Genomic DNA, 10,037 nt, shown 5'->3' on the forward strand with positions numbered 1-10,037 from the left:
AAAGAGAGGGAGAGAGAGGGTTGGAAAGAGAGAGAGAGGGGGGGGAGAGAGAGGGAGAGAGAGTGAGAGAGGGAGCGGGGGAGAGAGAGAGGGAGAAAGGGAGAGCGAGAGAGGGAGAGCGAGAGAGAAAGGGAGAAAGGGAGAGAGGGAGAGAGAGAGAGGGAAAGAGATGGTTGGAGAGAGAGAGGGAGAGCGAGAGAGAAAGGGAGAAAGGGAGAGAGGGAGAGAGAACGAGAGGGTTGGAGAGAGAGAGTGAGAGAGAAAGAGAGAGGGGGAGAGAGAGAGAGAGAGAGAGAGAGAGAGAGAGAGAGAGAGAGAGAGGGAGAGAGAGCGGGAGAGAGGGAGAGAGGGAGAGAGAGAGAGAGAGAGAGAGAGAGAAAGAGAGAGAGCAGCTGAGGAAGATCCAGTGATCAATAGAGACGACGAATTAATGGAGGATGTCGCAAAAGGCTGAAAGGATGTCCGAGATCAGTCAGAGTGTGTGCAGCCCTTAGCATGTTAGCATAGCAGCATAGCAGCATGAAGTCACACTGAACTGACTTCACTGACTTTATTCAGGGTGAAATCTAATGCATCACAATACAGGAAGCTCTGCAGTACATCCTGAAATACTCATAACAGGTGGTTTTAAAAATGTTTTATCCACCCACATTTACATATTTGAATAGAGTATAATATTAAGAAGACCTTTTAATTATGAAATATTGAATAAATATTCACCTATAAAAGAATAATAATCCATAAATGAATATAAACAAAGACAAAAAGCTGAATTAAGTGATTTTTTTTTTTTACCTCTTAGGAACCCACAACTTTGACATATTATCACCATATAAAGTTTGTTTTAGCCTAATTATCAACATCATCATGTCTTTATATGGACTTATCGTATGATACATAAACATGACCTTTGACCTCAGTATTGCCACACTTCACATTAGCAGCTTGTGTCAAACTCATTTTAGTTCAAGGGCCTAAGTGCAGCCATATTTGATCTCATGTGGGCCGGACCATTAAAATCCGCTGCATAATAACCTATAAATAATATATACATTGACTTTTCTATAATAAAACATCTACTCACAAAACAGATGAAAAGGCCTTAAGATGTTGCAAAAAGGATTAGATAAGTCGTCCCAAACATGTACAAAACTTTTGCAAACAGACCTGTCAGTTTGTGGTTACCATGGTAACAGGTACTGATAAAAATGTGTCCTTTAAATCCATTATCTCAAGTTTAACATTCACAGAAAGATCATCAAACTTGACTGGGAACGGCGAGCAAAAATAAGCGAGAAAATTTGGACTTAAGTATTCTGCAATTTTCATACTTTGCAAAGTTATCTAGTGGGCCGGAGTGGACCCTTTGCCGGGCCGGTTCTAGCCCACGGGCCATATGTTTGACACCCCTGCTCTAAAGCGACTGTAAGCTATCTGCTCAGCACCAGACGGTAAACACAGGGGGGCAAATCTAGCAGCTAAAGCATCAAAATTATTCAACCTTGTTCTGTTGATCACAAGCAGCCAGAAAACTAAACTTATTTCCTTTTTTTAATGTGTAAAAAGAATTTAAATTTAAAAGCTCACCTTCAACTTCCTGTCCGATGGATAGGCCCGCCCATTTTCTCTGTAAGGATAAAAGCAGCATGTGATGGATTTAGTTCCACTTTTTATCATTTCTTTTGTATTAGGATTGTAAATAGTGTTGTAGCATTGCAAAGGGAAAGATGGGTTGACATTTATGCATTAATAAAAAGGTTATTTATATTTCTAAATAAGGACAAAAGCTATCAGATAAAACACATTAACATCACAGCATGTTACTCAGTTACATCAGTGCAACGTTCCTCTGCAACGGCGTCTTATTTCACAACGTTTCTGTCAGTTGGAATCACTCAGATCCAGATTTTAAACGTCTTTAACAGTCCTTAACCCTCCTGTTGTCCTCGAGTCAAAGAAGGAAGGGAGGGAGGAAGAGAGGGAGGAAGGAAGGGAGGAAAGGAGGGAGGGAGGAAGGAAGGAAAAGAGGGAGGAAGGGAGGGAGGAAGAAGGAAAGGAGGGTGGAAGGAAGGAAGGGAGGAAGGAAGACGGAAGGAAAGGAGGGAGGAAGGGAGGAAGAAGGAAAGAAATGAGGAAGGGAGGAAGAAGGAAGGAAAGGAGGGAGGAAGGAAGGGAGGAAGAAGGAAAGAAAGGAGGAAGGGAGGAGGAAGGAAGGGGCGGAAGGGGGGAGGAAGGAAGGAGAGGAAGAAGGGAAGAAATGAGGAAGGGAGGAAGAAGGAAGGAAAGGAGGGTGGAAGGAAGGGAGGAAGAAGGAAAGAAAGGAGGAAGGGAGGAGGAAGGAAGGAAAGGAAAGGAGGAAGGAGTGGAGGAAGAAGGGAAGAAATGAGGAAGGGAGGAAGAAGGAAGGAAAGGAGGGTGGAAGGAAGGGAGGAAGAAGGAAAGAAAGGAGGAAGGGAGGAGGAAGGAAGGAAAGGAAAGGAGGGAGGAGTGGAGGAAGAAGGGAAGAAATGAGGAAGGGAGGAAAAAGGAAGGAAAGGAGGGTGGAAGGAAGGGAGGAAGAAGGAAAGAAAGGAGGAAGGGAGGAAGAAGGAAGGAAAGGAGGGAGGAAGGAAGGAAGGAAGACACAAGGAAAGGAGGGAGGAAAGGAAAGAAGGGAGGAAGGAAGGAAGGAAGGAAGGAAGGGAGGAAAGAAGGAAGGAGGGAGGGTGGGAGGGAGAAAGGAAAAGAGGAAGGAAGGAAAGAAGGATGGGAAGGGAGGAAGGTAGGGGGGAAGAAGGAGAGAAGGAGGGAGGAAAGAAGGAAGGAAGGAAGGAAGGAAGAGAGGAAAGAAGGAACAGTCAAAACAGACGGGGTTAATTTGACCCGGGAGAACGACAGGAAGGTTAACTATGTTTTTTATGTTTTTTAATGAGTTCTTGAGGTAAAATAAGACTTGTCTTGAGGAGGTTACAGTAGTACCTGTGTGCCGATGCGGCTGCCAAGTTTATAGACGGAGGAAGAGCAGGCAAAGGTAAAAAAAAAAAGAGGGAAGAAAAAAAGCAGTAACAGACAGAATGAGACACAACAGAGAGGTTCATGCAAAAAGCTCCACAAACAAAAACACAATAAAAGCTCCAAACTGCGTCACATTAATAACACCCGAGGTTAGAAAGGAGAAAATGTTTGCAGGAAAAACAGATTATGTTGTTTACAAAACAGTTAGCTGCTTTTAGCTCCATGCAGGCGCTGCTGCAAAGGATAGATGAGCATTATCACAAGTTACATAAATATATTAGAAAAGAGAGGAAACAGACACAGCAGAGGTTTAATAGTAGTTTTATAGAAGAGAGAGAGAATTGAGGAATAACTGGTAAATATATAAGAAGAAGAATATTATTGCTTCACAAGGCAGAAAAATACACAAATCATAGAATAATTCAGTTTTAAAAGAGACTAAAAAACATTTCAATGTAGGAAAAAAAAGCAAGAAAACACATTTAAAAAGGAGATAAAAGCAATTCAAAACATATTATTAATTTAGTCGCCTAACATATTCTCATTAGTTGAACACAGAAGCACAAGCTGCTATTAAATGACAGAGTGCTTTAACGTTGAAGCGTACCTGTGGCAGACTGAAGGCGATGGTCCCGAGGTTCACACTGGGATGCGTCTTTAAGGTGAAGACAAACTTGTGGTTTGAATTGCGCACAGTCACATGTCTGCGTTAAAAAAAAGATGAATGAATGAGGAGAAAGAGGGAAAAGATTACAGGGCCTGTTTTACTAAGATAGGTGATCTACGAAGAATAACTGCACTAATGACAACAGGTGCAGACAGCAGTATTTAAATGAGGGTTGTGTGTCTTAACGCAGAGTTTGGACGAGCAGAAAGCTGCAAGCACAAAATGAAATGTGATCCCATGGAATTAGAAGTTTTATTGCAGACCAGGAGAGATATATAATCACTCCAGCTTGTTCTTGGTCTCCTACCAATTGGACAACACTGAACACTTCTAGAGGGAGACGTCCAGGAGGCTCAAACCACCTCTGCTGGCTCCTTTTGATGTGAAGGAGTAGCAGCCATACTCCTAGTGCCTCATTTACTAAGATCCCAAATAGTGGGTACTAAATTGCGTGCACAGTGCAATAGATTGTGCGTTCAGTTTGTGTGCGTTTTGCAGGTGATCTACTAATAATAACTGTATAAATGCTAACAGGTGCAACAGGTGCAGACAGCAGTATTTAAATGAGGGTTTTGTGTCTTAATGGAGAGTTTGGACGAGCAGAAAGCTGCAAGCTCAAAATGAAATGTGATCAGGTTCTAGTGGAAGAGGTTAACTAATATATTGAGTTATAACAACAACAAATAATACCAGAAAGACTGACATATAGGAGAGTATTTCTGGAAAAAGTCGATGCTGTTAGTAAAAACCACAAATATTAACACAGTTGGAAAAAGTCTGTTATCTTCTTTCATTGTGCCTCCATCTCCTCGTTTCCATAGTAACAGCCGGTTAATACCTGCCCTTCAAAAAGGTATTATTTATAGATGTAGTTACTTCCAGGTCTCCTCCCTGTATTTTGCACACTGGGGTTAAAACGCCCCATATTATGTTCATTATGATAAACATACTAAATGGACAGCGTGTTTTATCTTTTTGCACATTTGAAAGATGCAACCCTCAGTGTGCTGCGTTAGTAGATCAGCTTGCATATTTTGTTGCAGGTGATGTTAAGTTTGCACATGTTTTTTCACACGCAGAACTTTAGTAAATCAGGCCCTTATAGTGTAGATTCATAGGAAAACATGTGGTTTGGGGAGCTACATGAAAACACACAAAAATGAAGAACTGAACTGAGCAACTGACGAAGTAGAGAAACAATCCTGTAAATGGTGAGATATTCCTTAAAATATCACATTGATTAGTAGAAACACTGCTAAAGAAAATCCTCAAAGTCCTGCAAAGAGATTCAGTTAAAAACAAAAACCCAACGTATGTTAACCAAAACTGAAAGGACGGAAAAGAGGAAGCATGATTCTAACAACGCTCACTGAGACTAGTAACCATAAAACACGTTGAAGCCTCCACTCACTTCTCAAACTGTGGCTCCTTCTCGTTGATGACGGCACAGTTGGTCAGCGACAGTTCGTCCGTCGGGCATCGAGCCACATGCATAGTCTGAAAACAGGAAGAAGAGAAAAGAAAGAAAGGAAAGGAGTTACTCCACTGATGCATTATTACAGACACACAGTGTTTTAATGCTGTGGAGTTTTAAGAGATGTTTAAGAGGTTTTTGGTAGTTAAACTCCTCTAAAATGTCCTTTTAACCGTAGTATAAATATCGTTATTCTTTTTTTTTTTTAACTAATTGCTTATTAATTAACTGTTATTTTAGAAAATCTTCCCAGAAACTCTGTGACTTTATCTCTGCATGAACCAACACTGAGCTACAGTCGGACTTACAGTATAATTACTGTCAGAGTGAATCAGAGTCTCCGCTCACGGCTGTGGTGAAATAAACGACTTCAACATCCACTGTGAGGAAATGTCACTAAAGACAAAGTTGAGTCTCGTCTGTGTGAAATCACACAGTTACAAAGCTGACTGAAGAAAAAGCACCAACTCTAAAGAAGATACAGACTTTAAAATCGGCAGGTAAGGTAAAGTAAAGTAAAATAAAGTAACGTAACATAACGTAATTTACAGTAAAGTAACATAAGGTAATGTAAGGTAAGTTAACGTAAGGTAAAGTACAGTAAAGCAAAGCAAAGTAAAGTAACGTAAAGTAAAGTAACGTAAGGTACAGTAAAGTAACGTAACGTAAGGTACAGTAAAGTAACGTAAAGTAAGGTACAGTAAAGTAACGTAAAGTAAGGTACAGTAAAGTAACGTAAAGTAACGTAAAGTAACGTAAAGTAAAGTAACGTAAGGTACAGTAAAGTAACGTAACGTAAGGTACAGTAAAGTAACGTAAAGTAAGGTACAGTAAAGTAACGTAAAGTAAAGTAACGTAAAGTAAGGTAACGTAACGTAACGTAAAGTAACGTAAAGTAAGGTAAAGTAAAGTAACGTACGGTACAGTAACGTAAGGTACAGTAAAGTAACGTAAGGTACAGTAAAGTAAAGTAACGAAAAATAACGTTAGGTAAAGTAACGTAAGGTAACTTAACGTAAGGTACGGTAAAGTAAGGGTTAGGGTTAGGGTTAGCGTAAGGTACGTAAAGTAACGTAAAGTAAGGTAACGTAAGGTAACGTAAAGTAAGGTAACGTAAAGTAACGTAAAGTAAGGTAACGTAAAGTAACGTAAAGTAAGGTAACATAAAGTAAGGTAAGGTAACGTAAAGTATCTTTATTAATCCCCGAAGGGAGAAATTCAAAAACTGACACAACAGTAGCTGTGTAAAGGTGAAAGTGATAAAAAATAAATAAATAAAATAATAAATACTTTATAATAAACAATCTCTGTGTAAAATAATCTACAATCTGCAATATACATTAATCCCTGATATTATATAAAAGTGTGTAATATTCCTGATATTATATAAAAGTGTGTAATATTCCTGATATTATATAAAAGTGTGTAATATTCCTGATATTATATAAAAGTGTGTAATATTCCTGAGATTATATAAAAGTGTGTAATATTCCTGATATTATATAAAAGTGTGTAATATTCCTGATATTATATAAAAGTGTGTAATATTCCTGATATTATATAAAAGTGTGTAATATTCCTGATATTATATAAAAGTGTGTAATATTCCTGAGATTATACAGTAAGAACAGCCTGCGTCTTTTTAATGAATGAGACTGCTGTAATATTTGAGAAATAAACAATCAAATAACAATAAATTGGCTTTTTTTTTTTAAATATTCTGGTCCTAAAAGAAATTATATTTAAATTCCAGCTTTTATTTTATGTAATCAGACTTGAAACCAAAGAATAAGACCCATGAAATGAAGTGTAAGAGCTATAGGAGGAGTCTTTTCTATGCAGCAGACATTGAGTAAAGGACATTCCTTACATTCTTCACATATAATCAGCTTTAAATGTAAAAGATAAGTGAAGTTTAAAGAGGCCATACGACACAGACAACTCTCTCTATATATAACGTTCTGCTGATACTTATAACATGTTTAACATCTCTAACTCACTTTCCAGTTTATGAAGATTAAATAGACTAAAATGTAATAAACTGTCCCTTTATTAAGCTTATAATGTTCAGTCAATGCTGGAAACTGGTTTTACAGAAGTGCTGATTAAACTTTATGGTAACGTTGAGACTTCGAAACGGCAGCTCGACCAAAAAGAAACATTAACTAAAAGTCGACTTATGACGATCGTCTGAGTGTACGAGTGTCCGTCAACCACCAACACAGAGGAAGATGTGAGAAGCAGCTTAAAAGCCCCAGAAGAGGAAGTAAGAGGACGTTGAGTGAAGATTCAACATAAACTTTTTACATTTTAACGACAGCTGAAAAAAAAGTATGATTAATTAAGATTTATTTGGCTATTTTGATACATAATTAAGTCATTTTTTAATGTAAATTGACTGGTTTGTACTTTCTAAATGTGAATATAGCCTTAGATGAAGCTTTATATTTATAGTTTTTTTTAAGAGAAAGAGAAAGCTAAAAACTTCTCTTCACTTTAGCTTTTAATTCTTCTATCCATCACCAATGCACTTCTTTTAATTGTTGTATTTTTTACTTGATTTTATATATTTGTATTCAATTTTTTAAAGCTCCTTTTACTATGTACTATATTTATTGTTATTTTCATTCATATATTCCATCTTATATTACATTAATCTCTTTATTTCTTTCCTTATTATATATATTAGTATTATTATTGTTGTTGTTGTTATTTAAAAAACTAAAGACGTCACCTCAGGTTGTGGACATTTGTGATGGACATCATTGATACTGAGAATGATGATGATGATGATGATGACACTTTTTTGTCATTTGCTAGGGCTGGGTATCATTACTCGATATCTTTAAAGGCATTGACAGAAATAAATCGATACCAAGTAGTATGGAAACGTCTCCCGTCAAACGATACCTTCAATCCATCCTTTTTGCACCCAGAGCTAAAAAATATGACTATTTATACATGGACTCGCTCACAGCCAATCAACAGCAAGCGTTCTTGGATTTGAAGTACTCAGCTGGTATCATAGTCACTTTAATAACCCTCCTTAAGTCTTTGGGTCATTTGTGTTAACTTAAAAAATGAGGTATAGTTTAATTTAAATGAGACATATTGACCATAATTTCCACAATAAACCCATATAATACCCGTGGTAGTAAGTCTAACACAGAATTTGGGTGATTTATACCTTTATGGTTTATAAACAGTCAAACCAGACTGGGTCAATGTTGATCCAGGAGGACAAAAAGTTGCAAGGAAGACAACAAGAGGGTTAAAGGTACTTGGGTTGGTACTGATATCGTCATTTTATAAACCATATCCAGCCCTATTGTGTGCAATACAATGAAATGTTGTGTAGTAGAAAACAACAGTAGTACAAAGGCTAAGAAATGGACATACAATATACATAAATATATATATACATCATAAAATATGCATTTCACATTCCTGGTTCCTAGTTGCAGCCACAATAACTAGCTAGGATTTAGTTGTATTAGACTCTTACTTTTACTTTAAACTTGTATGCACCTACTAAATAGTTTTATTTATATATGTAAACAGCTTCTGTGAATAGTGGAAAAACACTGAAACACACATATACACACAAACAGAACAACACTTTTACACAGCAGAAGGAAGGAAGGAAGGAAGGACAGATAAAAGGAAGGAAAGAAAGAAAGAAGGGACAGATGGAAGGAAGGAAGGAAGGACAGACAGAAGGAAAAAAGGAAGGAAGGAAAAATGGAAGTAAGGTAGGAGTGAAAGACCGATGGAAGGAAGAGAAGACAGGAAGGAAAGATGGAAGGAAGGAAGGAAAGAAGGAAGGAAGGAGTGAAAGACATGGAAGGAAGGAAAGAAAGATGGAAGGAAGGAAGGAAGGAGTGAAAGTCAGATGGAAGGAAGGAAAAGAAAACAGGAAAGATGGAAGGAAGGAAGGAAAGAAAGATGGAAGGAAGGAAGGAGTGAAAGACAGATGGAAGGAAAAGAAGACAGGAAGGACAGTGAAGAGAAGTGAAACACAACACCTAACTTGAGTCATTTGGCTGCGCTGTAGTTAAAAACACTCTCATTAACACACATTTATCTACATTAGGATCAACAGTCAGTGAAGGTGCATAAACACAGCAGGAGTCATAAGATCCTCTATTTAGTCTTCCGGTGCTTTACTTTACGAGGCTTTAAATGACCAGTGAATGTAGCGCGCAGGCTAACGCTACGCTGCCTCCCAAAAAACCTTTAATATACGGCGTAGTTAACTTATGTTTAAGTATTTATATTAACTTTAGAGACACTCACCCGAGCGGCCATCCTTGTGTGGTGTTGTGTGTGTGTTTATATATCTATTTGTGTGTGTAATGTGTGTGTGTTTATGTGTGTGTGTCGGTTCAAGTGCAACTCAGCAAGTTACGTTCCGCTGACAAGTCACAAGCGGCGCCTCACGTCATGGCGTCATCACGTTAACACAGCTCACGTAAAACGGAGGGGGGAGTGAAAGTAAATACAACGTCACCATATATTTTAAAAAAAAACCTTATTTCCGGTTTGGTGTTTCAAAATAAAAGTATTTGTAACATTGTAAACCTTTTTTTATTTTTTTTAGGAACATTTAATATCCACAAAGCTTGTTATTTTGAGTCTCTAAAATATATAACAAATAAGAAAAGTATATCTGTCAATGAATTCTATTCAAAATATTTTAATTGAAGATATCTTTTGTATTCTTTATTTATATTATTTTATGTTGAAATCGTTTATTTGTCTATTTACACTTTCTTTAATATTTTATTTAGGAACTGTAATGTCAAAAAAAAACTACATGACCATATATATACAAGGTTAGGAAGGTTATTTTGGAAATGTAATAGGTTACAGATAATAGTTACTCTATTTAAAAGGTAATAA

At 37.4% G+C, this 10,037-nt stretch overlaps 1 protein-coding gene across 1 annotated transcript; it reads right to left on the bottom strand.

The window, feature by feature from the left end:
- Positions 1 to 1,587: 1,587 nt before the first annotated feature.
- LOC133977104 (vesicle-fusing ATPase-like) lies at positions 1,588 to 9,550 on the bottom strand (the record flags this gene model as incomplete). The annotated part of the gene is given in 4 exon segments (XM_062415241.1): positions 1,588 to 1,627; positions 3,602 to 3,698; positions 5,073 to 5,158; positions 9,432 to 9,550. Coding segments are annotated over 4 exon segments (235 nt in total), but the record flags the coding sequence as incomplete, so codon positions are not given.
- Positions 9,551 to 10,037: the final 487 nt, after the last annotated feature.

Source organism: Scomber scombrus, unplaced genomic scaffold, assembly GCF_963691925.1.
Source record: "Scomber scombrus unplaced genomic scaffold, fScoSco1.1 SCAFFOLD_499, whole genome shotgun sequence".
Taxonomy (NCBI): Eukaryota; Metazoa; Chordata; class Actinopteri; order Scombriformes; family Scombridae; genus Scomber; species Scomber scombrus.